At 47.4% G+C, this 24,994-nt stretch overlaps 2 protein-coding genes across 3 annotated transcripts; one reads left to right on the forward strand and one right to left on the reverse strand.

Annotated features, from left to right (window-relative positions):
• Positions 1 to 3,708: 3,708 nt before the first annotated feature.
• Positions 3,709 to 4,532, forward strand: PEX39 (peroxisomal biogenesis factor 39). The gene is given in 2 exon segments (XM_078001049.1): positions 3,709 to 4,116; positions 4,471 to 4,532. Coding segments are annotated over 2 exon segments (420 nt in total). The 5' UTR covers positions 3,709 to 3,758.
• Positions 4,533 to 6,949: 2,417 nt separating this feature from the next.
• Positions 6,950 to 15,288, reverse strand: RPL7L1 (ribosomal protein L7 like 1). 2 transcript variants are annotated; one of them, XM_015136363.3, is made up of 7 exons: positions 14,963 to 15,288; positions 13,620 to 13,725; positions 11,259 to 11,422; positions 10,126 to 10,263; positions 8,770 to 8,879; positions 8,388 to 8,602; positions 6,950 to 7,707 (listed from the first exon to the last, which is right to left on the reverse strand). In XM_015136363.3, exons 1-6 carry the CDS (start codon positions 15,001 to 15,003, stop codon positions 8,394 to 8,396), a joined length of 768 nt encoding a protein of 255 aa, XP_014991849.1. In that variant the 5' UTR covers positions 15,004 to 15,288; the 3' UTR covers positions 6,950 to 7,707; positions 8,388 to 8,393.
• Positions 15,289 to 24,994: the final 9,706 nt, after the last annotated feature.

The following is a 24,994-nucleotide window of genomic DNA, read 5'->3' on the forward strand; positions in this document are numbered from 1 at the left end:
ATGGGCCATAATGACGATGGTGGGTTTTGTCAAAAAGAAAAGGGGGATATATAGGGAAAATAAAGAGATATCAGACTGTTACTGTGTCTTTGTAGAAAAGGAAGCCATAAGAAACTCCATTTTGATCTGTACCCTGACCAATTGTTTCGCCTTGAGATGCTGTTAATCTGTAAGTTTAGCCCCAACCTTGTGCTCACAGAAACATGCGTTGTATGGAATCAAGGTTTAAGGGATCTAGGGCTGTGCAGGATGTGCCTTGTTAACAATATGTTTGCAGGCAGTCTGCTTGGTAAAAGTCATCGCCATTCTCCATTCTCGATTAACCGGGAGCACAATGCACTGCGGAAAGCCACAGGGACCTCTGCCCAGGAAAGCCGGGTATTGGCCAAGGTTTCTCACCACTGAGCCAGCCTGAGATATGGCCTCGTGGGACGGGAAAGACCTGACTGTCCCCCAGCCTGACACCCGTGAAGGGTCTGTGCTGAGGAGGATTAGTAAAAGGAAGGCGTCTTGTGGTTGAGATAAGAGGAAGGCTTCTATCTCCTGCATGCCCCTGGGAACGGAATGTTTTGGTATAAAACCCGATTGTACATTCATTCTATTCTGAGATAGGAGAAAACCGCCCTGTGGCTAGAGGCAAGATATGCTGGCAGCAATGCTGCTCTGTTATTCTTTACTACACTGAGATGTTTGGATGGAGAGAAGCATAAATCTGGCCTATGTGTACATCCAGGCATAGTAGCTTCCCTTGAACTTATTTGTGACACAGATTACTTTGCTCACGTGTTTTCTTGCTGACCTTCTCCCCACTATCACCCTGTTCTCTTGCTGCATTCCCCTTGCTGAGACAGTAAAAATAATAATCAATAAATACTGATGGAACTCAGAGACCAGGGCCGGTGCAGGTCCTCCGTATGCTGAGTGCCGGTCTCCTGGGCCCACTGTTCTTTCTCTATACTTTGTCTCTGTGCCTTCTTTCTTTCCTCAGTCTCTCGTCCCACCTGACGAGAAATACCCACAGGTGTGGAGGGGCAGGCCACCCCTTCAAAATTCTTTATTATACAACACTCAATACGGTCAGTTTCCTCCAGGCTGGCTTCTCAAGCTCTTACCAAGTGCTCCCAACCCCAACTTTTTTTTTTTTTTGACAGAGTCTCTGTTGCCCAGGCTAGAGTGCAGTGGAACAATCTTGGCTCACTGCAGACTCAACCTCCTGGGCTCAAGTGATCCTCCAGCCTCAGCTTTCTGAGTAGCTGGAACTACAGGTGTGTGCCACCACATCCAGCTAATTTTTGTGTTTTGGAGGTCTCACTATGTTGCCCAGGTTGGTCTTGAAGTCCTGGGTTCAAGTGATCCTCCTGCCTTGGCCTCTCCCAAAGTTCTGGGATTATAGGCATGAGCCACTGCACCCAGCCTACCCCAACTTTTTATTTTAACAAGTTTCAAACCCTCATGTGGATTCACGAATTCTTAGCAATTCTGCCACATTTGCTTTCTCTCTGTCATCATGACACTTCACCTCTAAATACTTCAAAATGTATCTCCTATGAACAAGGTAATTCCCGCACATAACCACAATTATCACACTTGATAAATTTAACATTGATATATCGCTATCATCTAATATATGGATCATATTCAAATTTCCCCAAGGGTAAAATGTCCTTTAGAGCTGATCTCCCCTACACAATCTTGTATCTAATCCAGGATCACTCATTGTATTTATTTATTTATATTTTATTTTTGGAGACACAGTTTCACTCTGTCTCCCAGTCTGAAGTGCTGGCAATCACAGCTCACTGCATCCTCCACCTCCCCAGGTTCAAGCGATTCTTCAACTACTGCATCCGGAATAGCTGGCACTACAGGTGTCCACCACCATGCTCGGGTATTTTTGTGTGTGTGTGTGTGTGTGTGTGTGTGTATTTTTAGTAGAGATGGGGTTTTGCTATATTGCCCAGGCTGGTCTTGAATTCCTGAGCTCAAGCAATCTGCCCACCGCAGCCTCCCAAAGTGCTAGGACTAAAGGCATGAGCCATTGTATCTGGCCTATATTTATTTTTTATGTCTCCTTTAATCTGGGGTAGTTCTTAGCTTTTTCTTTATTTTTTTTTTTTTTAATTTTAATTTTTTTTTTTTTTTGAGACAGAGTCTCGCTCTGTTGCCCGGGCTGGGGTGCAGTGGCGTGATCTTGGCTCACTGCAAGCTCCACCTCCCGGGTTCACACCATTCTCCTGGCTCAGCCTCCCGAGTAGCTGGTACTAAAGGCGCCTGCCACCACGTCCGGCTAATTTTTTGTATTTTCAGTGGAGATGGGGTTTCACTGTGTTGGTCAGGATGGTCTTGATCTCCTGACCTTGTGATCCACCTGCCTCCCAAAGTGCTGGGATTACAGGTGTGAGCCACCACGCCTGACCATTAAGCTTTGATTCTTTGATTAAGGTGATGTTCACCAGATCAGTCTAGCTTTTGACACTTTTTTTTTTTTTTTTTGAGACGGAGTCTTGCTTTGTCGCTGAGGGTAGAGTGCAGTGGCGTAAATCTCAGCTCACTGCAACCTCTGCCTCCCGGGTTCAAGCGATTCTCCTGCCTCAGCCTCCTGAGTAGCTGGGATTACAGGTGTGTGCCACCATGCCCAGCTAATGTTTGTATTTTTAGTAGAGACGGGGTTGCACCATGTTGGTCAGGCTGGTCTTGAACTCCTGACCTCGAGATCCACCTGCCTTGGCCCCCCGAAGTGCTGGGATTACAGGTGTGAGCCACCGTGCCCGGCCACTTTTGATAATTTAAAAACCTGACTTTCCGAGCAGTCAGAGAAGCTGTAGCACATCTGACCTGCCTTCACCTTCTATCTTCTCTGGGACCACCAAGAATTGAAGGATGGCAGGATGTGTGAAGAGGGTGGTGAGGCTCTGGCTGGGTGCGGTGGCTCACACCTGTAATCCCAGCACTTTGGAAGGCTGAGGCGGGTGGATCACTTGAGGTCAGGAGTTCGAGACCAGCCTAGCCAACATGGCGAAACCCTGTCTCTACTAAAAACACAAAAATTAGCTGGGCTTGGTGGCATATACCTGTACCTCCAACTACTAGGGAGGCTGAGGCACTAGGGACCCTGAGGATTGCTTGAACCCAGGAGGAGGAGGTTGCAGTGCGCTGAGATCTCACCGCTGCACTCCGGCCTGGGCAACAGACCGTGAGACTCCGTCTAAAACAACACAACACAATACAAAACAAAACAATAATAATAACTAAGAGAGTGGCGTGGCTTGGTGGTGGTGTCACTCCTGAGGCCCCTGGGAACAACTCTGCAGTTAGGCTTTGTCCCGTGCTGTGGAGCCTAGGATGGGGATTGTCCTCCGCCATGCCTTGTATCGGAATCCTTGCATGCGCTCCCGTGGTTATGCATGAAAATGGGCATGTGCTCGGTGCCAATGCATGTATGGGTCTTTTTGCCCGCAGCAGCGCGTCCGCAGGCATGTTCTGTCCTATGCTAGCCTTCAAGTTTTGGCGCGTCCGTCCCTTCTTCTTTGGCGGGTACGTTGGGCACTCTGGTTTGGCTAAATCGTGGACGCTTCTAAAGCGTTTCTGCAGGGCGCTGGTCAGAGTTCTCAAGTGCTCCCCCAGTTCTGGGCCGGCTTGGTACGGTCTACAGCCTCCCTTTCCTTCCCCCGTCCCCCGGTGGTGGTTGCATCCATTCCGCCCGGAAGTGCTCGCTTCCCCGAACTGCAGGCGGGTCAGGCTTCGCGACCCGACGTGATATGGAGCGTCCTCGCAGTCCCCGCTGCTCGGCCCCGGCCCCGGCTTCGGTTACCCTGGCGCAGCTCCTGCAGCTGGTCCAGCAGGGCCGGGAGCTCCCGGGTCTGGAGAGACGCCACATCGCGGCGATACACGGCGAACCCACAGCGTCCCGGCTCCCGCGGAGGCCCAAGCCCTGGGAGGCCGCGGCACTGGCTGAGTCCCTTCCTCCTCCGACCCACAGGATAGGAACGGCCCCGGCGGAGCCTGGCTTGGCTGAGGCAGCGACTGCACCTTCTTCATGACACACAGCGGGCTCCCGAGGTTCCAGGTCCTTTGCGGCGGCGATCTGGAGGGCGTGGCTACAGGACCCCGTATACCGTTCAGTTACTCATCTTTTATGCTTTGGTCCTGACCTGTCTCAACTGGACTTGCTCCTGCAGCCACTATGGGGGTTTTGCATTTGCATTTCTGGACCGTGATACAGTTAAGAAAAATCCTGTTTCAGTCCTTATATGTAATGAAATATGTAACAAAAGGTTTTATGATTAATTTGGCCCCACAATGATTTTGAAGATACGTTAAAGGAAAGCCCAAAGCATTTTAAAAAGCCAACCAAGAAAGACTAAAATCGTGGCTCTTGGAATCAGCTGGATCAGGCAAGGGGCTAGAGACTTAAGAGCATTGGAAAGGCTTCCACAGCCACCCTGAAATCGGTCCTTTTATGTTAAACAGGCTACCTGGCTCAGTGCACCTACTTAGTCAACACTAGATTTTACTTTCTCTACAAAAGCTAGAACATACCTAGTATGTGCTGACATGAACATACCCTAACCCACAGATGATGTAACAGGTCTACTTTTTCTCAGAAATAAGGATTGTCTCACAACTTGTTCAACGAATTAGTTATGTCATGGTACATATATAGAAGTGCACAATTTTTGTAACATCTTTTATTTGTATACAATTATAAATTACAAACTTGTTTTATCAGAATTTTTTTTTAAATTTATTTTTAGTCAACTTACTCCCTTTTATTTACCAGCAGTTTGCTCTGACAGAGTAAATTACAAACTCTTGTTTTGCTTAATCCTTTTAGCCATCATGTCAGGCACACAGGTTGGAGGGTATTAGCTCCCATTTTACGGACAGAGTGGAAACACTGTACTCATATTTAGTGTAAGACAGAGCTGGGATATAAGCCTTGGGATTCCATAGTCACAACTGCTTTTTCCCAAAACTTTGTAATACATCATTTTAAAGTAATCCGATTTCACAATGTTTTTTTTTTTTTTTTTCCTTTTTGAGACGGAGTCTTGCTCTGTCGCCCAGGCTGGAGTGCAGTGGCGCGATCTCGGCTCACTGCAAGCTCCGCCTCCCGGGTTCACGCCATTCTCCTGCCTCAGCCTCCCGAGTAGCTGGGACTGCAGGTGCCCGCCACCTCGCCCGGCTAATTTTCTTGTATTTTTAGTAGAGACGGGGTTTCACCGTGTTAGCCAGGATGGTCTCGATCTCCTGACCTCGTGATCCGCCCGTCTCGGCCTCCCAAAGTGCTGGGATTACAGGCTTGAGCCACCGCGCCCGGCCTTCACAATGTTTTACAGTGTAAGAGTAACATCTACAGCATCTCTTCTTGGCAGGTTACCTCTGGAGAGAACCAATCTAGTTACCTCATACGCTGGTACTTTTTTTTTCTAAGACGGAGTTTTGCTTTTGTTGCCTAGGTTAGAGTGCAATGGCCTGATCTTGGCTCACTGCAACCTCCACCTCCCTGGGTGCAAGCAATTCTCCTGCCTCAGCCTCCCAAGTAGCTGGGATTACAAGCATGTGCCACCTCACCCAGCTAATTTTGTATTTTTAGTAGAGACAGACTTTCTCCATATTCGTCAGGCTGGTCTCAAACTCCTGATCTCGGGTGATCCGCCTGCTTCATCCTCCCAAAGTACTGGGATTATAGGCGTGAGCCACCACGCCCAGCCTAAGCTGGCACGTTTTAAGGCAGTTACACCTCTAACTTGATTTCCCAGCTATGCTTGAGGGTCCCAGGAGCCAAAATTGCAGCCAAACTGATCTGAAAGGACCAGGGAACAGAATGGTCAAATATGTTTCCAAGTTCAACCTAGGCCTGGCACATCCTTGCCAATTGCTCAGATGGCAAGTGAGGGGCAACTAAGTGAAGGGAGTAGCAGGAAGACCCACTTGGGGTGGACACTAATGAAAAACACAATCAGTATCAGATCCACTGTTTGCAGGATTAAAATCCCCAGATGCCCAGTTACTGGTCTACTATGTCGCTACCAGCAGTACAAAAGGCAATACTTCTGAAGACTAGAATACACAAGGAAAAAATTAAGTTGTCTGCCTGTCTGGGGCCTACCGAGCCAAACAGTGCTAATTTCATCCATGCCAAACAAAATTGTTCGTTCCTTCCTGATTTGGGTTTGAAGAAAGTGTGCTGATCATCAGAGAAACCAGGTAATTCTATCCTGAAGCCCAGGGGAAGAAATGGTGGGGATTTCTGAGTTAGAGATGGTGCAGGGGGTAACACTATGCCACCATGAAGGGAAAAGTCTATCTTGGTAAACTTTGTTCTTCCATAGGACATGGAACCAGAGTAGCAAGATCAGGGCCTGCATGACCGATCCCGATTAAGAGCAGGACTTCCTCGCATAAAGTACACAAGTGCCGGGCGCGGTTGCTCACGCCTGTAACCCCAGCACTTTGGGAGGCCCAGGCTTGTGGATCACTTGAGGTCGGGAGACTAGCCTGGTCAACTGGTGCAACTCTGTCTCCCTTTCTACTAAAACTACAAAAATTAGCCGGCCATGGTGGTACATGCATGTAATCCCAGCTGATCGAGGGGCTGAGGCAGAATCACTTGAACCCAGGAGGTGGAGGCTGCAATGAGCCAAGATCACGCCACGGCACTCCAGCCTGGGCAACAGAGTGAGACTGTCTCAAAACAGAGACAAACAAAACCCATAAGGTGCACAGGTATCTGAGAAGGGTCTAAACACCCTAGAACTGCAAGCAAAATTTTGAGTGTAAACATGTTTTCCTGGCGAAGGGGTCCTCATTCTCAAATCCTGAGCTTTTAGGAAAAAGTACTAAGCCAGTTTCAGGTTAGGATACAAAAGCCTCCAGATACACTTAGAGCCAGTCAAGTTTGAGGGCTCTCAAAGCCATCACTGAAAAGTTGGAACATAGACTCACAGCAGAGACAAGTGAACATTTATTTGTATGCCTTTCTTCCTATGTGTATTTCAAGTCTTTTTCAAAACAAGGCCCTAGGACTCTCCAGATTCAATTACGTCCTTGGGCTTGGTCAACTGCTGCAGGAGTCTTAGGGAGCCTTGTACAAATGCTAGAGTGATTCATTTACCAACATTAAACCCTAAGATAGATGCAACAACGTAGGATTCCTTCTTCCACGGAATGTGCTGATTTCAGACGATGCAGTACCCAATGTAGGAAACACTGGAATTTTTCTTTGGAACTGGAGTGTGATGAGAGATGCTTGCCATGAACATAAGCTACTGTCTTTTCCTTTCTTTGAGACAGGGTTTCGCTTGTTGCCCAGGCTAGAGTGCAAGGGCGTGATCTCAGCTCACCGCAACCTCTGCCTGGCAAGTCTCCTGCCTCAGCCTCCCGAGTAGCTGGGATTACAGGCATATGCCACTATGCCCGGCTAATTTTTGTATTTTTACTAGAGACGGCATTTCTCTATGTTGGTCAGGCTGGTCTCGAACCCCCAACCTCAGGTGATGTGCCCGCTTCAGCCTCCCAAAGTGTTGGGATTACAGGCGTGAGCCATCACGCCTGGCCAGCTACTGTCTTTTCTTTGACCCTTCCTTTCCAGTTTTTGAAGATAAAGCAGGAAATAATCTTCTCTGAAGATACTTGATAAAAATTCCCAAAACAATTAAACACATGCTTCCACTTCATTGATAAAAATTTACCGCAGTTTGACACCTAAAAGCAATAACAACAGCAATAAAAAGTAATTTCAGAGTTAAGATTTCTTCAGCAAAACAGATGATTCACATCTTCAAGTCCTTTTTGAAATCAGTTATTATTATTGGTCTTTCCCCATTTCCATCTAAATGACCGCAGTACAGTTTTTTTTTTTTTTTTTGAGACAGAGTCTTGCTCTGTCGCCCACGCTGGAGTGCAGTGGTGTGATCCTGGCTCACTGCAATCTCTGCCTCCTAGGTTCAAGTGATTCTCCTGCCTCAGCCTCCTGAGTAGCTGAGACTACAGGCATGTGCCACCACACCCACCTAATTTTTGTATTTTTAGTAGAGACAGGGTTTCACCATGTTGGCCAGGATGGTCTCAATCTCCTGACCTCATGGTCTGCCCGCCTTGGCCTCCCGAAGTGCTGGGATTACAAGCATGAGCACCGCGCCCGGCCAGCAATAATTTTTAGTTACTTGACATCTTTAAGCCTATAACTCAGGCTATGCATAGCTCCATGTCCTCATCAGGCATTCATTGATCCCAGCAGGTCTCTATCTATTTGTACCAGCCTCCTTTCTCCTTCCAATCTCAAGGTTACTCTTAAATACTAGTAAATGCAAAAAGAATTTGTAAAGTGGCAAGGCATGGCCCATCGAAAGTCAACCAAAGGGCAATTTTCAGCCCTGCCTCACCTGGGTCTAGTTCAGCTGGCGGATGAGCTGATTGATGCGTTCACCCCGATAGCCAGGTGTGCCCATCTCCTTGAGGAAGCCCACTCTATTTTTGGTAGCATGTCGGGCCACTGAGAGGTGGAAAGGGCGCAAGAACCATGAGATCTCCTGGAAATGCTTCCCTGGGAAGGCAATTTCATGAATGAGGTCTTCCAAGCAAATGACGCCAAACTTCCCTAAGAAACACAAAAGCACAGATTCCTTTATCAACATGTATCCAGCATATACTAAGCTGGGCACTCTGGTAGACTCTTGGGACCCCAAGAACACAACCTGAATCTCACATCAAAGCTTCAAAGACCCTGGCTTTCTGCCCCAGATGACCCTAAGCTGTAGCACTCACCCAGGTGCTCCTCAATCACTGTGTTGTCTGTCAGAGGGATGGTCTTATTCTTGACCTTGGCTTGTCCACGTTTCAAAATGAGTTCTCGGACAGACTTCAGATTTGGAAATCTATGTGGGAAAATAAAGCACGGTTTTCACCAGCACCTGGCACACTACATACCAGTCCTGCAGCCTGGTTGAGGAGAGGTTGGAGAGATTCTCCCACATACCCACTTCTCCCAATGAGCAAGTGTTCTGCAATCACATTCCAGCTGAAATGCTTGGAAATATTCCTAATAAAGAACCGAAGTGACCCCGCTTACATAATTAGAAATTTAAATTTATGGATATAAATGTTCACCAGGGAAAATATCACCAACAAAAACAAAACAGAAACAATGTCCTAGCTTAGCTTAGGGGCTAGGACTCTGGCCTTAGGTGACCCTCTAACTCAAGATAGTGCAAGAGTTGGAGATGAAATCCCAAGTTTTTGTTGGGTTTCAATGTTTGAGGAATACTACTCTTTCTTTTTTTTTTTTGAGACGGAGTCTTGCTCAGGCGCCCAGGCTGGAAGGCAGTGGTGCAATCTCGGTTCACTGTAAGCTCCATCTCCCGGGTTCACACCATTCTCCTGCCTCAGCCTCCTGAGTAGCTGGGACTACAGGCGCCCGCCACCATGCCTGGCTAATTTTTTTTGTATTTTTAGTAGAGACGGGGTTTCACCATGTTAGCCAGGATGGTCTCGATCTCCTGACCTCGTGATCCACTGCGCCCGGCCTTTTTTTTTTTGAGATGGAGTCTTGCTCTGTCGCCGTGCTGGAGTGCAGTGGCGCAATCTCTCTCAGCTCACTGCAACCTCCGCCTCCTGGCTTCAAGCAATTCCCCTGCCTCAGTCTCCCGAGTAGCTGGGACTACAGGCACACACCACCAGGCCTGGCTAATTTTTTTTTGTATTTATTAGTAGAGACAGGGGTTTCACCATGTTGGCCAGGATGGTCTCAATCTCCCGACCTTGTGATCCACCCGCCTCAGCCTCCCAAAGTGCTGGGATTACAGGCACGAGCCACCATGGCTGGCCAGGACTACTACTCTTATACAAGCACTGCCTTTAGCTCTGCTTTAAGACTTCCAAGAACTGATCTCTCCTTGACCCAGCCTTAGCCTACGACGGCACCAGCCCTACCATGGTACTCTTAAGACCCCTCCCTACCCCGTGTCCCATGGTTGTTACAGCTACCCACTGATTTCAGGCTGGCTGAGGTCACGGCAAAATGTCCCTTCTACAGCAACATGAGCCCCGGAGAGCAATACCCGGTGCAGCCTGACACACTCAAATAGAAATCTAATGTGAATTCACATGGAAAACCTCACTCACCCCCAGGTCACATAAGGTTCCACTATACGCAGCATTTTTAGGTTCTGGGGGGTGACTTTTACAAAGACACCACTAAAAATTTTCTTTAGGCGAAGTCTTGCAATGGTTCTCTGCACCAATAAACTCACGCCATCAATCCTGAAATGAACAGCAACAGAAGTCAGACAGACTCCCTCCAGTTTATGTCAGTCCAGCAAGCACAACATGCGAGGTCACTACACTGGGTAATCTGGAGTAAGACACAGAGACTGTGCCTTAAAGAGCTCAGTTTAGTGGGAGGGAGTTATGAAAACCAATCCTTTCATGATGTGGAGCAATGCCTGGAATGCTATGGAAACACAGAGACAGTCCCTGAACTTGTGTGTGTTTCAGGGGCTGAGGGAGTGGTGGTATGCAGGTCTACGCATGTCCAGCTAAGGAAGCTGGATACGCTTTTACGGGCAGTAAAAGCTACTGAAGATTTTAAGTAGAAGAGACAAGACCAGATTTCTTTCTGACAATCACCAAGGGCAGTGTATGGGATAGATCACAGTATGACACTAGAGGCAAGGAAATCCAGGAGGAAGGTTAATACAATAGTTTAGGAAAAATACGAGCAGTGGTAGAAGGCTACAAAGGACAGAGCTCATAAAAATATGCAAAAGTCACAGGTTTCTGGTTTGGGTGATTGGGTAGGGGAAACATCAAGTAGAGTTGCACATGAGGTGGGCAGGGGGTTGCGAAAATTCCACTAACTGAGGAAAAATGTCTCCCCTTCACTGAATATGCTTCATCCACTCAGCCTTGTTTCAGTTCCTAGAATGATGCCTTGCTTTCCCCACCTCAGGACTTCAGCACATATGCCTGGAAAGTCTCCCAACACTGGTGAACGCCTTTCACATCTTTCAGGTCTCAGGTAGAAGTTCCTGCTTTAGAGAGGGTGTCCTCAACCCCTTCTCCCTAGTGAGCACTTATTTTCAAGTCTATCTGTCTAAGGTCTTCCAAATATTGCAGACTAAATTGTGCTCTACCCTGACATCCCAGCATGACTTGGCTGAGTGGCTTGGGGCTTATCATCTCCCTAGAAAGGGGTCTAAAGCTTAAGCAACGGTTTGCCCCAGCCTCACGCAATTAGAAAGACACCAGTTCCTTACCTTTCGATGCGTACAACAAAGGCCAAGGAATGTTTGTCTGGCAATTCCAAGGCATGAGGTTTCACTTCTAGTCGTCTGAGACGCACCTTGTCACGTTTCTGCCGCCAGGAATCATGTAGGAATGATTCCAGTCGCTTAAACCTGAGCCCTTTTCCTTTCCTCTGCTACAGAGAAGACAGACCATCATTATCATCTTGTGCCTCCATACATTTTTACTTTTAAAACAGTAATTCATGAGTGACAACTGATAGAGCTTATTTCCCCGTGTTCTACAATGCAGGGCAAAGCAGTATTCTCTATTTTCATATAAGGGAAAAATGAAAAACCAAAGTAAAGGTGGAGTTGAGTAAACTTGGGAATTACTGGGAAAAATAATTAACAAACAAAAAATTAGTTTGCATGATATTAATCAATGCTTACTAACAAGCTTCCTTAAACTCAACGCCAGCATTTGCCTGCAGGTGTTAAATATTTGCTAAAGGAAGACATACACCATATACACTTGGTGCTCTGCATCCGTGATTTAACCAACCCCAGATGGAAAATACTTCTGAGGAGCACATACACAGTGGCTCACCTGTAGTCCCAGCTACTCAGGAGGCTGAGGCAGGAGGTTCTCTTGAACCCAGGAATTCAAGGCTGCAATGAGCTATGATCCTGCCACTGCACTTAGTCTGGGTAACAGAATACCTCATTTTTTTTTTTTTTTTTTTTTTTGAGATGGAGTCTCGCTCTGTCACCCAGGCTGGAGTGCAGTGATGCGATCTCGGCTCACTGCAACCTCTGCCTCCTGGGTTCAAGCAATTTTCCTGCCTCAGCCTCCCAGGTAGCTGGGATTACAGGTATGTGCCACCACACCTGGCTAATTTTTATATTTTTAGTAGAGATAGGGTCACCTTGTTGGCCAGGTTGGTCTCGAACTCCTGACTTCAGGTGATCCACCTGCCTCAGTCTCCCAAAGTGCTGGGATAACAAGCGTGACCCACCATACCTGGCCAAAGACCCCACTTTTTTTTTTTTTTGAGACAGGGTCTCGCTCTGTCACTCAGGCTGGAGTGCAGTGGCACAATCTTGGCTCACTGCAACCTCCGCCTCCCGGGTTCAAGCGATTCTTCTGCCTCACTTCCTGAGTAGCTAGGATTACAGGCACATGCCACAGCGCCCGTCTAATGTTTTGTATTTGTAGTAGAGATGTGGTTTCACCATGTTGGCCAGGCTGGTCTCGAACTCCTGACCTCAAGTAATCCACCTGCCTCGGCCTCCCAAAGTATTGGGATTACAGGCGTGAGCCACTGCGCCCTGCTGACCTCTTAAAAAAAAAAAAAGAAAAAAAAAAGAAAAAAAATTCGGGAAAAAAATGAAAAAAAAAAAAACAACAGTAAAAAGTAATACAAATTTTAAAAATACATTATGTACACTGTATTAGCTATCAGTAACCCAGGCCAGGCAGGGTGGCTCAGGTCTATAATCCCAGCACTTTGAGAGGCCAGTGGGTGGATCACTTGAGGCCAGGAGTTTGAGACCAGCATGGCCAACATGTTAAAACATCTCTACTAAAAATACAAAAATTAGCCAGTGGCCATGTGGGGTGGCTGATGCCAGTAATCGCAGCACTTTGGGAGGCCGAGGTGGGTAGATCACTTGAGTCCATGAGTTCCAGACCAGCCTGGTCAACATGGTGAAACCTCGTCTCTACTAAAAATACAAAAATTAGCAGGGCATGGTGGCACATCCTTGTAATCCCAGCTACTTGGGAGGCTGGCGCAGGAGAATCGCTTGAACCCGGGAGGCGGAGGTTGTGGTAAGCCGAGATCACATCCCTGTACTCCAGCCTGGGAGACAGGTGAGACTCTGTCTCAAAAACAAAACAAAATTAAATTAAATAAAAAAAAAAAATTAGCCGAGTGTGGTGGCTAATTTAGCTAAAATTAGTCACATGCCTGTAATCCTAGCTACTTGGTTGACTGAGGCAGGAGAATTGCTTGAGCCCAGTAGGCAGAGGTTGCAGTGAGTCGAGACTGTGTCACTGCACTCCAGAACACAGTGAGACTCTTGCCTCAAAAAAAAAAAAAAAAAAAAAGCTATTAAGTAATCCAAAGAGAATTTAAATTACATAGGCGGAAGGAGTACAGATGATATGCAAATACCACAACCATTTTATATAAGGGACTTCAGCAGTCTCAGATTTAGGCATCTGTGGGAGTCCTGGAACCAACCCCCTAAGGACACTGAGAGACAACGATACCTGGTTTGTCAAACTGTTGCGGGGAGCTCGTAAATACCAAATGTAGTCCAACACATGCTAGATAAAACTCACCTAATACAAATTCTAATTACTTTATCTTGGTTCCCCACCATTACCTCCTTCTTTGCCAAAAGTGCCTGCTTTGCCTGGGTGGCTTTGAGGGCTTGATAAGCCTTCCTCTTTTTCAGCAGATTTTCTGGAACCAAAGGGATTTTTCTTTGCCTGATGCAGAAAATTGAGATCAGAGATAACATTTAGAAAACGAACACTTGAGGCCGGGCGCGGTGGCTCAAGCCTGTAATCCCAGCACTTTGGGAGGCCGAGACGGGCGGATCACAAGGTCAGGAGATCGAGACCAGCCTGGCTAAATACGGTGAAACCCCGTCTCTACTAAAAAATACAAAAAACTAGCCGGGTGAGGTGGCGGGCGCCTGTAGTCCCAGCTACTCGGGAGGCTGAGGCAGGAGAATGGCATAGACCCGGGAGGCGGAGCTTGCAGTGAGCTGAGATGCGGCCACTGCACTCCAGCCTGGGCGACAGAGCGAGACTCCGTCTCAAAAAAAAAAAAGAAAAAGAAAAAGAACACTTGGCTGGGCGCGGTGGCTCAAGCCTATAACCCCAGCATTCTGGGAGGCCGAGGTGGGGGGGGGAATATCACCTGAGGTCAGGAGTTCGAGACCAGCCTGACCAACATGGTGAAACCCGTTTCTACCAAAAATAAAAAATTAGCTTGGCGGGGTGGCGCACGCCTGTAATCTCGGCTACTCCGGAGGCTGAAGCAGGAGAATCGCTTGAATCCGGGAGGCGGAGGTTGCAGTGAGCCGAGATTTCGACACTGCACTCCAGCCTGGGCGACATAGCAAGATTCCGTCTCAAAAAAACAACAACAACAACAAAGAAAACGAACATTCAATGGATTTCCAAACCAAGTCAATATCCTGGGCTTCAGGGAACATTACTGTTTTCAAGTGTCTGAAGAAAGATTCCCCTGAAACCTGCGGTTTCTGACTCCAGGCCTCAAAATGTACCCCTAATATTCACTCATCCCCAATGCCTCAAAAAGTAATGAGCCCTTTAGCCTCTGCGTTCCTGTAAGTTAACAGGATTTTCACTGCCACAGCTCTTCATAGGCACTAGCAGCGACGAATCTAGTAAAACCCCATGGGGTTGGGGTGGGTGCAGACCTATCTGCAGGGTTAATACTTGTCAGGCTGGGTGAATTCAACTGTGGCACTCCAGCCCGCTGCCTGAAGTCAATCCTCGCCTCTCTAGATAACCCGAAATTGACCGCGGTCCCCTCCCTCCTCCGCCACAGCGCTACGGCTCCTCATCCCCAACCTTTGTAAACTGTGGCCTTTTCTATTCCTAGAGCCCACAAGAATCCGCCACCGAGGCATAAACACCGTGGATGGCACCAGATACTCAACACCCAATTCCAGATATTCAAAGCCCCACTCACTCTTGCTCCGCCATCTTTCTAGTGGTGCAGCTACTGATCATGCGCAACCCCAACACATGCGGAAGACAGCACTCGCTCTGTTTCCTTGACCATAGAGATGTCTGTTCTAACTCACGCTGGAGGACCCAGACAGTCAGCGTTCACTTAGCCGCAGTGAGCCGCTGAGGTCCTGCTAACCCCGATTCCTGCCAAAAGTTGCAGCGCTTCCAGGGTTTTTAGAGCCTGTATCATTTTCAAAACCCAGCCCTTTTTTTTGTAAGTTACAGTTTCATCACAAACAGCTTGGCTGTGGACAATGAAGTGCTTCCCACAATGCACCTATGGCGTCCGCTCTAGCGAAGGCGCCGCACTTCCGGCGCGGCTCTGCTGCGTCTCTGAGGAGGAAGACAGACAAATTGCGGGAAACCTTTTCGCTCTGTGGAAAAATTTGGAGGCTATGGTTTTGGCTCTCACATGTAGGTGCAAGTGTTTGTTGAGGACTTAGAGTGGTAAAACAGGTAGCTGCGATTCCGTCAGCTTGGCTCCGTCGATGGATCCTTGAAGACGTTATTTAACCCCTCTGTACTGCGGCTTCATTACCCATAAAATGGGTATACAGTAATAATAGGTCTACCTAATGGCGTTACGAGGATTACAGGAGATTATATAAAGCGTAAAGCGTTTAGCAGTGTCTGTCAGCACTATGTTTGTTACTATTACTGCTGGACCGAAAACTACAACTTGCTTCCTTGCCATCTAAAACCGTTATACAGACCGGGCGCGGTGGCTCACGCCTGTAATCCCAGCACTTTAGGAGGCCAAGGCGGGAGGATCACCTTAGGTCAGGAGTTCGAGACCAGCCTGGCCAACATGGCGACAGAGCAAGACTCCGTCTCAAAAAAAAAAAAAAAAAAAGGAATGAAAATAAAACCCTTATACAGCTGTCATCACCTGGAATATGCGTTCTTCCCTCCCGGTCTATATAAAATCCTGAAAAAGTAGGCCGGAGCCGGTGGCTTTCACCTGTAATCCCAGCACTTTGGGAGGCCAAAGCAGGTGGATCACTTGAGGTCAGGAGTTGGAGACCAGCCTGGCCAAGATGGTGAAACCCCGTCTCTACTAAAAATACAAAAAGTTAGCTGGGCGTGGTGGCTCGCGCCTGAAGTCCCGGGAGGCGGAGGCTGCATGAGCCCAGTTTGTGCCACTGCACTCCAGCCTGGGCGACAGAGCGAGAGTGTCTCAAAAAAATAAAAAAATAATTTTTTTAAATTAAAAATCCTGAAAAACAACACAAGTCTTATCTCCGCAAACCTCCAGAGCAGGGCTTCTCAAGCATTAATAGTGAATAGGAGTCATCTGAAGATTTTACTAAAATACAGATTTTTATTCAGGAAGCCGGGTGGGGAGTTGATATTCTGCATTTTTTTTTTTTTTTTTTTTTTTTTTTTGAGATGGAGTCTCGCGCTGTGTCACCCAGGCTGGAGTGCAGTGGCGCGATCTCGGCTCACTGCAAGCTCCGCCTCCCAGGTTCACGCCATTCTCCTGCCTCAGCCTCCGAGTAGCTGGGACTACAGGCGCCCGCCACTACGCCCGGCTAGTTTTTTGTATTTTTAGTAGAGACGGGGTTTCACCATGTTAGCCAGGATGGTCTCGATCTCCTGACCTCGTGATCCACCCGCCTCGGCCTCCCAAAGTGCTGGGATTACAGGCTTGAGCCACCGCGCCCGGCCTTTTTTTTTTTTTTTTGAGATGGAGTCTTGCTTTGTCCCCCAGGCTGGAGTGCAGTGGCATGATCTCGGCTCTCTGCAAGCTCTGTCTCCCGGGTTCACGCCATTCTCCTGCCTCAGCCTCCCGAGCAGCTGGGACTACAGGCGCCCACCACCATACCTGGCTAATTTTTTGAATTTTTCGTAGAGACGGGGTTTCACCGTGTTAGCCAGGATGGTCTCGATCTCCTGACCTTGTGATCCGCGCGCCTCAGCCTCTCAAAGTGCTGGGATTACAGGCGTGAGCAACTGCGCCCGGCCAATATTCTGCATTTTTAACAGGCTTCAGAATGACACTGGTGCTACTGGTCTATGGGCTGACTAGTAAGACTCTAGTGTCTGATTTCCCTCAGGACATTATTATATATTTAATATTTCTTCCACACGATACTAGGAGGTCAGGAACCATGACTGCTTGCTCATCACTGATCCTAAGGGTCTAGCACCAATTTCTCGATTTTGGCACTATTGATACTGATACTGGTGGCAGCTAAAGGCCTCGTGTTGCCATGTAACTAGTCCAACCGGAAAGACTGCCATGGGCACAGGTCACTTTCTGATGAATAAGTGTCAGGACAACCCAGTATTCAGGGTCACACACTGAAAGAGGGAGGCCCATTCTCTTTCAGCACCTCACCGTGTGTCTTTGTAAAGAGGCAAAATACAAGGGTCATCAAAGTGTAAGACATTCACTAAATAGTAAACAAAAAAGCAAAAAGTTAAATGTTTTGTGATTTTTTCTGTCTATGGATAAAAGGTAGAGTCTGTGGTATCAATAATATTAAAGGGAGGAGGAATTTTAGGGTTAACAATACTCCAGCCGGGCCCCGATGGCTCACACCTGTAATCCCAGCACTTTGGGAGGCTGAGGCGGGCAGATCACTTGAGCTCAGGAGTTCAAGACCACCCTCAGCAACATGGCAAAACCCTGTCTCTACTAAAAATATAAAAATTAGCCGAGCATGGTGGCATATGCCTGTAGTCCCAGCTACTTGGGAGGCTGAGGCACGATAATTGCTTGAACCTGGGAAGCAGAGGTTGCAGTGAGCCGAGATTATGCCACTGTACTCCAGCCTGGGCAACAGAGCCAGAATCTGTCTCAAAACAACCCCCAAAAAACCAGTACTGTAAGGCTGAATGGGATCGAGGCCAGGATTCAGGAAATGGTTTTCTACTGCCAGCAGATGGTGCTAGGAGAATACTTATTCTCAGCGCCAACGCCATTACTCCACCAGACTGACACAGGGAGAAAGAAAAGAGCCCCACTCTTAAACAATTATTCATTAACTGAATATGTGTTTACTGAGCATTGAGCATGTGTCCTAGATCTTTTTTTCAAAGTGAGGTTACTGAGGTCGGGTGTGGTGGCTCATGCCTGTAATCCCAGCACTTTGAGAGGCTGAGGCAGGCAGATCACCTGAGGCCAGAAGTTCAAAACCAGTCTGACCATCATGGTGAAACCCCATCTCTACTAAAAATACAAAAATTAGCTGGGTGTGATGGTGCATACCTGTAATCCCAGCTACTTGGGAGGCTGAGGCACAAGAATTGCTGCACTCCAGCCTGGGTGACTGAGTGAGACCCTGTCTCAAAAAAAAAAAAAAAAAAAAAAAAAAGAAAAAAATTCCAATCCTCTTGTGAACTTATCTCTTCTTCATCATGTACAGTTGGGCGGCTGTTGGGAGGATACCAAATCCGAACGTTTCCCTCTAATACTTAAAGTAAAGTAGTCTTTGGAAGATCTTTTCAATTCTTTTAATCACCCTATTGGGAGTGGGTATGAGATGCTAAATTTCTCTGTGATTTTGAATTTTGAGCGATGAGTGATGATGGCACAAAGTATGAGATTTGAGACAAGACTTTTTTTTTTTTTTTTTGAGACAAAGTCTTGCTCTGTCGCCCAGGCTGGAGTGCAATGGTATAATCTTGGCTCACTGCAACCTCTGCCTCTCGGGTTCAAGCAATTCTCGTGCCTCAGCCTCCCAAGTAGCTGGGACTACAGGCATGTGCCACCACACCTGGCTAATTTTTGTATTTTTAGTAAAGACGGGTTTCACCATATTGGCCAGACTGGTCTTGAACTCCTGACCTTAAGTGATCTGCCCACCTTGGCCTCCCAAAGTGCTGGGATTACAGGTATGAGCCACTGCACCCAGTTGGGGGCAAAACTTAAGGATTTCCACCTAAGAAGACCTCCTAGAGTTTCTTTGTCTCTATTCTTCTCAAGCCTGGTGGGTTCTTCAATGTTTTCTTTAATTCTTATTCTCCTTACAAAATCCCTTTATGTTGGTTAACTAGAATAATTTTCTGTTGTTTACAACCAAATAATCCTGATTGTAATACTCCCAAACATTTGGGATACAGAATAGGGTGTAAAAAATGTTCCCAGATTTTGTGTGTGTGTGTGTGTGTCTGTGTGTGTGTGTGTGTGTGTGTGTTTGAGTTTTTGAGATGGAATCTCACTCTGTCGCCAGGCTGGAGTAGAGTAGTACTATCTCGGCCTACTGCAACCTCTGCCACCCGGGTTCAAGCAATTCTCTGGACTCAGCCTCTGAAGTAGTAGCTGGGACTACAGGTGCACATCACTATGCCCGGCTAATTTTTGTATTTTTAGTAGAGATGGGGTTTCACCATGTTGGCCAGGATGGTCTCAATTTCTTGACCTCGTGATCCGCCTGCCTTGGCCTCCCAAAGGGCTGGGATTACAGGCATGAGCCACCGTGCCCAATCCCCAGATTGTTTTTCTTTTCTTTTTCTTTTTTTTTTTTTTTTTAGAGTCTCACTCTGTCGTCCAGGCTGGAGTGCAGTGGCACGATCTCGGCTCACTGCAACCTCTGCCTCCTGGGTTCAAGCCATTCTCCTGCCTTAGCCTCCCGAGTAGCTGGGATTACAGGTGCCCGCTACCACGCCTGGGTAATTTTTGTATTTTTAGTAGAGACAGGGTTTCACCATGTTGGCCAGGCTGGTCTCGAAGTCCTGACCTCAGGTGTTCACCTGCCTCAGCCTCCCAAAGTGCTGGTATTACAAGTGTGAGCCACAGCGCCCGGCCAATTATAGGTATATTTGTATGTAACAATTTTGGAAGCATATATGAAAAAGTGCTGATGGTGGTCTTTTTGGGAAATGGTAGTAGGGTCTGGAATCGGAGGAAAACTTCTACTTTGTGATATGCCCTTTGTTTACCACGTAGGAATTAGTTTAAGAAAAAGCTCTGAGCCAGGTTGGTGGCTGACGTCTGTAATCCCAGCACTTTGGGAGGCCCAGTTGGGCAGATCACTTGAGCTCACAAATTTGAGACCTGCCTGGGCAACATGGTGAAACCACGTCTCTACAACAAATATAAAAATTAGGCTGGGTGTGGTGACTCACACCTGTAATCACAGCACTTTGGGAGGCCGAGGCAGGTGGATCACTTGAGACCAGGAATTTGAGACCAGCCTGAGCAACATGGCAAAACCCTGTTTCTACTAAAAATACAAAAAATTAGCCGAGCGTGGTGGTGCACACCTGTAGTCTCAGCTACTTGAGAGGCTGAGATGGGAGGATCGTTTTAGCCTGGAAGGGCAAGGCTGTAGTGAGCCAGATCTTGTCATTGCACTCCAACCTGGGCAACTGGAGTGAGACCCTGTCTCAGTAGTTAGATAGGTAGATAAATAGACAGATAGACAGACAGACATGGCCAGGCAAGGTGACTCACACCTGTAATGCCAGCACTTTGGGAGGCCGAGGTGGGTGGATCACTTGAGTTCAGGAGTTTGAGACAAGCCTGGCCAACATGATGAAATCTCGTATCTGCTAAAAAAAATACAAAAATTATTTGGGTGTGGTGGTGGGTGCCTGTAATCCCAGCTACTCAGGAGGCTGAGGCAGGACAATTGCTTGAACCTGGGAGATGGAGGGTCCAGTGAGTCAAGATTGCACCACTGCACTCCAGCCTGGGTGACAGAGTGACTCCATCTCAGGGAAAAAAAAAAAAAAAATCTTGGCCCGGCATGGTGGCTCACGCCTATAATCCCAGCACTTTGGGAAGCCAAGGCGGGCAGATCATGAGGTCAGGAGATCAAGACCATCCTGGCTAACATGGTGAAACCCCGTCTCTACTAAAAATACAAAAAATTAGCCAGCCATGGTGGCATGTGCCTGGAGTCCCAGCTACTCCGGAGGCTAAGGCAGGAGAACTGCTTGAATCTGGGAGGCAGAGGTTTCAGTAAGCCAAGATCACACCACTGCACTCCAGCCTGGGCGACAGAGAGAGACTCCGTCTCAAGAAAGAAAAAAAAGGCTGGGCGCGGTGGCTCACACCTGTAATCCCACACTTTGGGAGGCCAAAGCGTGCGGATCACGAGCTCAGGAGTCCGAGACCAGCCTGGCCAAAATGGTGAAACCCCGTTTCTACTAAAAATACAACAGTTAGCTGGGCATGGTGGCACATGCCTGTAATCACAGCTACTTGGGAGGCTGAGGCAGGAGAATCGCTTGAACCTGGGGAGGTGGAGGTTGCAGTGAACCGAGATCGCACCATTGCACTCCAGCCTGGGCGACAGAGTGAAACTCCGTCTCAGAAAAAAAAAAAGAAAAAAGAAAAAAAATCTATATCTATATATAAATTAGATGGGCATGGTGGTGTGCACCTGTCGTCATGCTACTTGGGAGGCTGAGATGGGAGTATGGGTTGAGGCTGGGAGGTGGAGGTTACAGTGAACAGAGATTGCACCACTGCACTCCAGCCTGGGTGACAGAGCCAGAACTTGTTTCAGAAAAAAATAAAATAAAATAAAATAGAAAGTAAAAAAATAAAAAAAAAGATCTGTAAGTAATTGGATTTTTGTGGTTCTCTCTGAATTGGTACCAGAATCTCTTTCCTAACATGTCTGTGCATAATTTATTTCAGTATTCTCTGCACTTCTGGATTATTTGGAATCCTACTTTTACTTAAGGGAAAGCTGCCACACCCAACACACCCTAAGGGGAACTCTATCGGCAATTTCCCATCTGCTCCATCCTCTTTCTTGGATTAAGACACTGTTTGCAGTCAGCTTCATTGTGCTTCAAGCTTTGCTTGTGTTCTGAGAGTGACAAGGGGTTATCGGGAACCAGGTAGGAAAGAGGTTAGTCTGAGAGCAGTGGATGAACCTGGAGTTAAGGCAGACCACGTGAACAACAGCTTTTGATCCTGATGAAAAACAGGCATAAGGAAGCAAAAGTGGGAAGGAAAGGGAGAGAACAGGTGAGGGGCAGCAGCCTCAAGCTTGAGGATCGACAAGAAAGCTGGGGTAGGAAGGTGAAAGTATGTAGCAGGTAAGACTAAAAGCAAAACAGACAAACCCAAACTTCTGAATTATTTAGGGATAATGGAATATGGCTCTTTTTACTTTTTTTTTTTTTTTTTTGAGATGGAGTTTTGCTCTTGTTGCCTAAGCTGGAGTGCAATGGCATGATATTGGTTTACCACAACCTCCGCCTCCTGGGTTCAAGCGATTCTCCTGCCTCAGCCTCCCAAGTAGCTGAGATTACAGGCATGTGCCACCACGCTCGGCTAATTTTGTATTTTTAGTAGAGATGGGGTTTCTCCATGTTGGTCAGGCTGGTCTCGAACTCCCAACCTTAGGTGATCTGCCTGCCTTGGCCTCCCAAAGTACTGGGATTACAAGTGTGAGCCACCGCACCCGGTCTCTTTTTCTGTGTGTTTTTTTTTTTTTTTTTTTTTTTTTGAGATGGAGTCTTGCTCTGTCAGCCAGGCTGGAGTGCAGTGGCACAATTTTGGCTCACTACAGCCTCCACCTCCCAGGTTCAAGTGGTTCTCCTGTCTCAGCCTCCCGAGTAGCTGGGACTACAGGCATGTGCCATCATGCCCAGATAATTTTTTGTATTTTTAGTAAGACGGGGTTTCGCCATGTTGGGCAGGCTGGTCTTGAACTCCTGACCTCAGGTGATCTGCCCGCCTCAGCTTCCCAAACTGCTGGGATTACAGGCGTGAGCCACTGTGCCCGGCCCCGCTCTTTTTACTGTCTGCATGTCTTCAGTAACACTTTTTTTTTTTTTTTTTTTTTTGAGAGAGTCTTGCTCTGTCACTCAGGCTGGAGTGCAGTGGCACAATCTTGGCTCACTGCAATCTCCATCTCCCAGGTTCAAGCAATAGTCCAGCCTCAGCCTCCTGATTAGCTGGGATTACAGGCACCCACCAACATGCTTGGATAATTTTTTTTTTTTTTTTTTTTTGCAGAGACAGGGTTTCACCTTGTTTGCCAGGGTTGTCTCTAACTCCTGACCTCAGGTGATCCGCCCGCCTCTCAGCATCCCTAAGTGCTGGGATTACAGGTGTGAGCCACCGTGCCCGCCCTTAGTAACAAAACATTTTACACCCTAAGAAGTAGAGGGCCGAGACCAGTCTTCCTAGTTGATGGGCAAGGACACGGTGACTGAGAGTTAAGTTGTATGAAGATACATGATTATGTGATAGATGAGGTACCAGAACCCATTTCCACATTCTGCTGCCAAAGGCACTTTCTGCTCACCCAGTTGCACTGCTTTCCTTGACTGTCATAGAAGTAATTTTTTCCCAAGGATCTTCTTGCCTTTGCAATTGGTTTCAAAGGTCAGACTCCAGCACATACCCAAGAGTAATACAGATTAGAGTTTCTTTTTTTTTGAGATGGAGTCTCGCTCTGTCGCCCAGGCTGGAGTGCAGTGATGTGGTCTTGGCTCACTGCAACCTCCGCCTTTCTGGTTCAAGCAGTTCTCCTGTCTCAGCCTCCTGAGTAGCTGGGACTACAGGTGCACCACGCCTGGCTAATTTTTGTAATTTTAGTAGAGACAGGGTTTCACCATATTGGTCAGGCTGGTCTCAAACTCCTGACCTCAGGTAATCCACCTGCCTCAGCCTTCCAACGTGCTGGGGCTACAGGCGTTAGCCACCACACACGGCCTGGGTTTCTTATAAAGGTCTTTTACCTGCAGCAGTGTAGACAGGCAATTCCTATTACAGAATCCACTTTATACTACGTATGTGCTCCTGCTATTTGTGAATATACTGAAACAGATTTCTCTATATAATTAACAATTTAATTACAAAAGTCTTGGCGCGGTGGCTGACGCCTGTAATCTCAGCAGTTTGGGAAGCCAAGGCAGCCCGATCACCTGAGGTTGGGAGTTTGAGACCAGCCTGACCAACATGGAGAAACCCCATCTCTATTATAAATACAAAATTAGCGGGCATGGTGGCAGGCGCCTGTAATTCCAGCTACTCAGGAGGTTGAAGCAGGAGAATCGCTTGAACCTGGGATGCAGAGGTTGCGATGAGTCGAGATCACGCCATTGCACTGCACACAGCCTGGGCAACAAGAGGGAAACTCTATCTCGGAAAAAATAAAAATAAAAAATTAAAGTCTTTTATCTTTGTTACTACAGAAAGTATCATATTTTTTTTCTCAAGTATAACTCAGGAAAATACTAAGAACCAGGGCATGGAAATGTAAATTACAGCTCTCTGTGCAATTTATCGTGGCGGTCCAGAAGAATTTTATTTTTTGAGACAGGGTCTTGTTCTGTGACCCAGGCTGGAGTCCAGTGGCATGATCATGGCTCACTGCAGCCTTGAACTTGGCTCAAGCAATCCTCTGGCCTCAGCCTCCTGGCCTACACGCATATGCCACCATGCCTGGCTAATTTTTATTTTTTCTGCAGATAGGTCTCACTGTGTTGCCCAGGCTTCTCTTGAACTCCTGGCCTCAAGCACTCCTCCTGCCTCAGACTCCCAAAGCGTTGGGATTACAGGCATGAGCCACATGCCCAGCCCAGAAACATTATAGCATCCCATTTTCTTCTCTCCTGCACTCCAGTCAGTTCCCAAATGTAATGTATATTTGTGTGTTGCTCCCCCTGTATACTGTGAGCCCCTTGAAAGCAGAAAGCATGCCTGAATTATCTGTATATCCCAATGTCTAGCACAGTGTCTGCCAACAGTCAACTGCTCAAGTAATATTGTTGGTTAGTGATTATCATTTTCAGCTGGATACCCAACAGGTCCTCCTCTGTCTTGGAGAGCACACACAAGGCTGCAAGCAGGGCATGACCCTGAATCCCAGGGCCTAGCCCTTTCAGAACAGCACAGCTAGAGCCCTGCCTGAGCAATGCTGTTCCAGTTCCCCCACACTGTAAAGGTTTCTTTATTTTCCCTTACCTTTCCCCCAGTAATTAACTTGGAACTTTCTCTGCATCAGGAAGTGCTAGGGCCCCTTTCCTAGAATGTGTCCTCCCATACACACAGCTGTGGGCTTTAACCATCCTA

The sequence above is a fragment of the Macaca mulatta genome, chromosome 4 (assembly GCF_049350105.2).
Source record: "Macaca mulatta isolate MMU2019108-1 chromosome 4, T2T-MMU8v2.0, whole genome shotgun sequence".
Lineage (NCBI taxonomy): Eukaryota > Metazoa > Chordata > Mammalia > Primates > Cercopithecidae > Macaca > Macaca mulatta.

What these genes read in the sequence shown, in the direction of transcription:
- RPL7L1 (XM_015136363.3), bottom strand. Translation starts at nt 15,003, where the DNA reads ATGATCAGTAGCTGCACCACTAGAAAGATGGCGGAGCAAGA. An exon ending in CACTTTTGGCAAAGAAGGAG is followed by an intron (nt 11,423 to 13,619) that starts GTAATGGTGGGG and finishes TCTTCTCTGTAG; the next exon opens with CAGAGGAAAGGAAAAGGGCT. An exon ending in TTTGTTGTACGCATCGAAAG is followed by an intron (nt 10,264 to 11,258) that starts GTAAGGAACTGG and finishes TGTTCATTTCAG; the next exon opens with GATTGATGGCGTGAGTTTAT.